The sequence below is a fragment of the Lolium rigidum genome, chromosome 7, assembly GCF_022539505.1.
Source record: "Lolium rigidum isolate FL_2022 chromosome 7, APGP_CSIRO_Lrig_0.1, whole genome shotgun sequence".
Lineage (NCBI taxonomy): Eukaryota > Viridiplantae > Streptophyta > Magnoliopsida > Poales > Poaceae > Lolium > Lolium rigidum.
In genome coordinates this window covers 150,893,962-150,901,218 of record NC_061514.1, presented here as the reverse complement: position 1 = coordinate 150,901,218, position 7,257 = coordinate 150,893,962, and the positions used below count along the sequence as shown (strand labels likewise).

Genomic DNA, 7,257 nt, shown 5'->3' with positions numbered 1-7,257 from the left:
TCCAACAGAAATCTGTGGGACATCATGAGAGTGTGATTTAATAAGAGTGAAATCATACTTAGCCGATGCTCCAAATAATTTCTTACAATAATCAGTAATATAGACGCTAAGAATTTTCTCTCCCACTATGGTTGACATGGGTATACCCTTTGGGTACCCATTATTAGTATACCTGGCTCGGCTCGCCCAATATGGAGAAGGCTCAACAAGGCAACCCAAAGAAGTAGTCGACTAGGACTCTTGTAAAACCCTAGGATGGTTGCATATATAAAGCCAGCCAGGGCACCCGATAGAGGAGGAGAACAGATAGACAACAGATAGACAACATAGCTCCGCCTATGGCGGCACCATGTAAACATATTATGATCATATACTAGATTGCTAGGAGCACGTAGGGATCCTCCACCGAGGAGACCCGAAGTTGGGTACGTCGTGTGCCTAATCTCGCTCCCGGAATCTCCATCATCGCTCTCTCCCGAAACCCAAGTCTACAATATGTAGGCATTGACGAGGTGATCCCTCGTCAATTGGCGCCGACTGTGGGGACTGCGATGACTGGATTTTGTCATCCGGGCGGGATCCGTCGAGTTCGTCATCAACAACATCCAAATCGCATCCGGGCGAATAGTCTACTTCGACCTCACGGAATTCATCGTCAACAATTGCGGCCAGATCGCATCTGGTTCACTCGTTTTCTTCGACATAATGAACTTCATCGGCAACTTCACAGCGGCAGCACGGTCATTGAAACTCTACGGCATCGCCCTTCCGCGGGCGAAGATCTTCTTCACGTCGTTTGCGCAAGTATTCTTTCTGTGTGTGCATCAAGAAAAAAGAAAAAAAAATAAGGAAAATCCTCGTATAGATCGGATCAGAGAAGACCGCTTACTTTATTTGTATCGTGATTCACCTAGCGGCACGGCCGTGCTCATATCTCGCGCCGGGAAAAGAGCCGTGAATGCAGGGAACTTAACGTGAAGATCTCAAGAAGAAAAAAAAGCAAAGAAGGAGGGACGATCGAGCTGCTAGCTACAGCTAGCTCGTGCGTACATCTATATCTATACCTAATAATAAAGAAAATAAGGTTTCTTGTTCGTCCGTTTTTTATTACCCACATTTTTGACTAAATTTTATGCCACTGCTGAGTCAAGATAACGATTCGTTTTAGGTAAGACGTCGCCTGCCCGCCCGAGCTCGCCTCCTGACCGCGTGTTGGTCACCTGCCCGCCCTGGCAAAACCGCCCCAGGCTACGCCCGCGCTGGTGGCCAGATGCGGAGGAGCCGGCTTCGCAAGCTGGCGGCCAGCAGCTCACGAGGAATAGCTACACGAGGGTACGAGCGACGGGAAGTGGAGGCGGCTGGCGACGTGTTGAGGCGGCTAGAGGTCGGAGTGTGCCAAGTGCTGCGCTCACGAGGCGAGATAGCTGGCACTCGCATTTCTCCTATAAATGTTCCAAGAGTACCCGCCTCCAGGAGGCCTCAAAAGGGGCAAAACCATCGTGGTCGTCCGATTTACCCTGTACAGTGAATTCGCGAGCCGACGTTTCACCCTGGCCGTTAGATGCGGTATTTTCTTTTTCGACCTGACGCTACTCATTAACGGTCCATGACACTCGGGCCCGAAAGCGTGCGGGGCCGCCAACAAGAGACAGATACGGCAGCATTTCGCGTCGCCTTCGTTTTCTTGGACGTCCCCCACCTCCTCTCCTCCTCCCCCAATCAGCCGCCTCCTCCAATCCCCTGGCTCTCCCATTCCTCTCCCTCCCGCGCCGCCATCGCCGTCTCCTCGCGCGCTCTCCTCGCTGTGCCTGCGCCGCCTCTCCTCTCAAACTAGATCGGGAAACTACTCACCAATGTGCAGCCTCCGCTTCTCTCCAATCCTCCTCTTCTCTCCAATCATGGCCTCCTCTGCTCCTCCCCCAATCCGAGTGGATGCGCGTCCATTGGCTGGCAGATGTGCGGCGGTGTGGTTGACTCGCGATGCTGGTCCGGGCGGAAACGCGGTGGTGTGGTGGATGCGGTGCTAGCGCGGCGGTGGTTTGGCGGCGACGAGAAGAGGATCTTGCGCGGGGGAGACCAGAACCGGCGACGGTGCATCGACTGGCAGTGGCGACGGCGCATCCCCGGCTTCGATTCCCCTGCCAGCGTCGCTTGACGCGGGAGCCGGCGGCGGCAGGGACCGCGCGTTGAGCGACGGCGGCTGCTGGACGCGGCAACAGCGGTGGCACGTGATGCGCGCCAAGCTGGCGGCGGCGACCTTCTGCGTGGCCACAGAGTGCGGCGTCGAGTTCGGGCGTGGAGAGGCTGTGGAGCTGGTGCGGGCCGTCGGGGGGAGAGTGCGGGGAGGTGCAGGAGGAGGGAGCAGAGGAGCACGCGGCGTGGCGCCGCTCCTTCTCTTGAGCAGGCTGGCCCTGGATGCGGTCAAGAAACCTGCAGCGGCGGCGCCCATCGACCATCAGCACAGGTACACATTCAAGCCAGGCGCACTTCTCTTGTCGTTCAAGGGAGGCACCTTCTTTTGTTCAGAGCCTTCTTGTGCTGCTGCTGGTTTCCGTTTCTTGATTTTTACTTGTCAATTGTTTGGTGAATCTGTTGAGCTGATTTGGTCTTTTCCCTTTTTATATACGTGCAGCGGCAGGCTTTGAAGGATCTGCAATGAGCTCGAGTAGGGATTGTTCCGTTCATCTTTGGTGACTGTGCCTACCTGCAGCATCCTCTGTATTTCTATCAATGGGTGATTTTCAGAATATAGGTTGGTTGCAGAATTGGCTTATTAAAGTTTATAAATTAAAGTCCATGACTGCCTGATTACTGTAAGAATTAGATGTAGTTGGAATAACGGGATTGTTGCTCATTTAGAGATTTTGTTGCATCATCATTATTTTTCTAATGTTATATGGTGGATTCATCTATCGTGTTGCATAGTCAGGCCTAATATTGGATGAATTGGATGGGGCGATGTCGGGTGGGAGCAGGTCCTGGAGCGCGTCCGCGAGATGGGCGGCGGCATGGAGGATGACTGGTGAGCGCGATGGAGGCGGACGAGACGATGGTGGTGGCGGGCGAGAGGAGGCACTGCTGGAGCGCGTCCTGTGGAGGGTGGCGACGGCCAGTCTTTGCACAAGGTCAGAGAAGAGCATCCCATTTGACACAACTGAGCTCCTTCTCTCCCCCTGGGAGCATCATCTTCTCTTTATTTTTACTGACTCCTTTTGATTCCTTCCACCCTAATTTTATTTTATTTCGCAGCTAGAGTTTGGATGTCTAGGGATTCACCGAGAGCGACAACAACCACCATTGGCCTTCGTGGACTCCATTGCTGCCCCAGGTGTGCTCATCCTCTTCTCTCTAGCTTTTCCCTGTTTATTCTCATGTACTCTATCCAACTACATATGATATTTCTCAAATATGTGCGCTCTCTCGTCAGGTTGCTTGTTTTCTCTGAATGTTAATCTTAAAATTAAAAAGGCCGAACTGCCAAAAAGAGGCCAATGCTTGATTTTGCTCGCTATTCAGATGCCTATGGTCTATAATTGTTGTGTTTTGATTGCAGTTTCGTTACCGGGTTTGCTTTGGCACATAGAGTGCTTACAGATCAAGCCCTCTACTTGGCTGCTTTGAGGTGAGCCCTTTCAGTCCCTCCGCTTTTTAAGCTGCTGAGTGAAACCAGGAACTTCCATATGACAATCAATTCTGCCATTAATTTATATTTATATAATTTGTAGTTTCAGCTACATTGGTCTACCCTCAAATTTAATTTTCTTCGCATGTTCACCAAATTGAATACTGATAATCTTTGTAGTTATTTTCAGTTTTGTTTAATCTATCTCGCTTTTTGCCTCTAGATTGGTTGCGTAGTAAGCAATAATGACTAGGAGTAGCATCTTTTTACCATACTTGTTTCCCCTGTCCAAGCATGCATCTTATGGTTGGTGTGTGATTTGAGCTGACACATTAATTTACTGAAAAGAACATATATTTTGTGTGCCGGTGACATCGGCTGGTGTTGGTTGGGGGCAGACAACGGCATGTTCTGCAGCTCGGGGAGTCGTCGGCGGCGGCAGATGGGTCCTGCACCTTCAAGGTGTTGTGCTGCCTCTCTGCTTCCTGATTACGTTAATTAGGCCATGTGTGCCATGTTGGTAATATTTTTAGTAGTGCTTCTCGCATACTGATTTTTACACTTCACTTTATGGTGTTGGAAATATAAATAGTGATCATGAAGATATCAATAGCAGATGAATCAAGGAAACTTAGTTTGTATACTTTAATTTATAGTATATTTTGGATCATTTGTGGGAGTGAGTAGTACTTTCTTGCGGAGGCCCGGAGGTGGCGGCGGCCAGAATGGAAGGGCCTGGACCTCACAGCTCCTCTTCCGTGCACTGGAGAGAAGCAGCACGGCCACGGGTGCCGCCGCCTCGTGCCTCGCGGTAAAACCGAGATCTCGATCTGCCAAAAATATCTGGCCACCTCTCTCCCGTTTTCGAGCTCGGCGGTGCGGAGGGTGAGTGGTGGGCGAGAGCGCTGTCCCGGAGGAGGCTGGCGGCGCGGGCGGCGAGGGGATTGAGGCGGCGGTCGGCCTCCCAGGCACCCACGACCTCGCAGGACGAGATGGCTTGGCCGCGCCCTTGACGCGCTCGCCGAGCGGCTAGCGGGCCGAACCGGTTGGGACAACCGGCGGCGACCGCGGATCCACCGCCGCACATCGGAGGCGGCGCTCGTTCTTCTGCTCACTACCCACAAGGCACCAGCCCCCAATCCTCCTGTCTCATCCGAGCGGCCAGAGGAGCGGCAGCACAGAACGGGCGAGCAGCAAGGGTTGGTGGTGGAGAATGGCGGTTGCTTGGCGGCGGCAGCGGGCGGACGATGGCATTTGTTTAGAGACGGCAGCAGGTGGGTGACGGCAGCCTCGGGTGATTGAGGACGGTTGCCTGGTACCAGCGCGATTCCTCCGGGAGCTTTGCTGGAGGCAGCGGTTGTACTGGAGAGGGGCGGCAGTGCAGAACGCTCAAGTAGGTGCACACACAATCTTCTCCGCTTCTCTGATTTTTGCCTCCTTGTGCCATGCTCTAGAGCTTCTCTTTCTTGTTTGTGCATATTTGTTTCTCTACGCCTATTGTGTGTTCAATGGAATTCCAATGAGGCTGGGCCAGGCTTGATCTATGTAATCCATGTGAGTTCTACACATGCATAAGAAGAATCCATGGGGTACTTACGGTTTCTTTATATTTTCCTTGCCATTAGGTCAAGTGGATATTTCTTCAGTAAATGCTTGAGTTAGTTTGATAATTTCAGTAGCATGTATCAGATTGGGTTATGTTCGTTCTAATACAGTTTGTGTTTTCAGATATTTTGCGTATTAGCTAAGAGCTCCTAATAGTTGTTTTTTTCCTCTTTGCAGCTACTATTTCAGTAAAATATTTTATGTGCTAAAACAATAATGTGGAGATAAGTTGTTTCTCCAATGAAAAATAATAGGTACAACTATTTTTTTAGGTTTTCAATACCATTTCAGGCTTTAGTTGGCTAAAACGGAATACATCGACCAATGTTGGACAACGTGGTTGTGCTTTTCCTGGTCAATGAGGTGGCTGAGCCAAATTAGTAATACATCAGCTAGATGAGTGGCATATTCTAGATTGTTGCAGTAGGTACATAATTGATATGTTTGCTTCCCTCATTTGCAAGTGACCCTCATTTGAGATTATTTTCACCGGAAACCTGATATCGTGTTACGTATACTAGACAGTTCAGTAGGTATAATTGATAGGTTTGCTTCCCACATTTGCATATGGTCCTAATTTCATATGATGTTCATTGGAAATCCGATATTGTGTTGATTGTTGCAGTATGGATATTGTGATGACATGGCAAATTTGTTGCCCTTTTCTCTCCTGGTTGTTCCTTTTCTGTAGACTTGTGGTTATATAGGAACGTATCTTGTGAAACGACTAGACTCATGAACCGACTGCACCGATCTATTATGGACCATTTGATGTGAAAAGAAGGGACAAGATGTAGCTAAGCGGTTGGCTGATGGCACATTTGCAGATTAAACCTGAAAGTGTAGCTGAATCATGCGAACAGTCCTGTCCTTCCCAAAGTCATCGTCCACCTTGTACTGTGCCTGTCCCCTCACCGGGACTGAAGCCCCACCGCTCGTCCGCCCAATTTACTGACTCTACGGCACGCGACGGAATCGTGATTGGCAGGGGCGGCTCGTTGAGGATCAAGGATATGTTCTTCTCTTCCCTTGTCCCCTGTTTGTGAACACATTTTGTTCCTTCGATCGGATCTGGGCGATTTTTCCCGTCGTGGTTTACGAAATCACTTGCATAAGAAAATACAGTAGTATGTGCTGCAAGTATTCTGGTAAAATTGTATCCTCAATTCGCAACAGTAAGATTGTGGGAAATAGACAAACTAGGTGTTTCCTGTTCTGATCCTAAATCTGAGACCAATTTCCGTGTATTTTCTAGATGGTCTTAGTACTTTCTGTTTGAAGAAATAACAGCCTGTTTGGTTGGGGGGAAGTCAGACTAGGGAATGGGAAATTAGAAGGTACGAGACTTAATGACTCTTGTATGTTTGGGGGACATGGGAGTTTAGAAAGGCAGAGGAATGGGAGTTTCGGTGGTGAATTTCCTCATTTCTCTTCCCTGGGGTCCCCCTGGTAATTCATGTTGGGATTGGGAATTAACGATAACACTAGCGATTATTAAGTTCCGCACGTCTTATAACTGAAAGCAACGGAAAAAGCTATATGAGCGCTTACTATTTCCTCGCCCAAACCCACGAACCAAACCAGGGAAAATTGTTATCTCCTAAACTCCCGCTCCTAATTCCCATCCTCACACCAAACAAAGGAATAGGACTAAAAATCGATTTCCCGTACATAATCCTCCAGCAACTCCCACCACTAAACTCCCGTTCCCTCTCCCTACTGTTTGCCAAACACGCTGTAAGAACTGCAAACTTTGGTACCGGAGAAGAAGCTTGAGAGAGTGAGAGTACGAAGGAAGAAGACGAACTGGGTTTGGAAGATTGTTTGCATGATTGAGTGACATAGTAAGGTCTAGTTTGTAAATGTAGCAGAAGCCCCATCGATCATGTCCCTGTCTTTGCAATCGAATGGTCCATGGCCCATCGGTGCAGCCGTTGCAGGAGTTGGATTGTTTCATGGGATACGTTCTCTTGTTTCCAGGATTAGGTGTAAAACACGTATCAAGGATTTGAAGAAAATAGCTGATAGTT

At 49.4% G+C, this 7,257-nt stretch overlaps 1 protein-coding gene and 1 long non-coding RNA gene across 2 annotated transcripts; both read left to right on the top strand.

Annotated features, from left to right (window-relative positions):
- The first annotated feature begins 2,403 nt into the window (after positions 1-2,403).
- Positions 2,404-3,014, top strand: LOC124678272. The gene is made up of 3 exons (XR_006994402.1): positions 2,404-2,464; positions 2,633-2,752; positions 2,926-3,014. It is a non-coding gene; the product is annotated as an uncharacterized LOC124678272 (long non-coding RNA).
- Positions 3,015-3,031: 17 nt separating this feature from the next.
- On the top strand, positions 3,032-4,111 carry LOC124672154. Its single transcript, XM_047208427.1, has 4 exons — positions 3,032-3,125; positions 3,250-3,328; positions 3,554-3,622; positions 4,021-4,111. Exons 1-4 carry the CDS (start codon positions 3,032-3,034, stop codon positions 4,109-4,111), a joined length of 333 nt encoding a protein of 110 aa, XP_047064383.1.
- Positions 4,112-7,257: the final 3,146 nt, after the last annotated feature.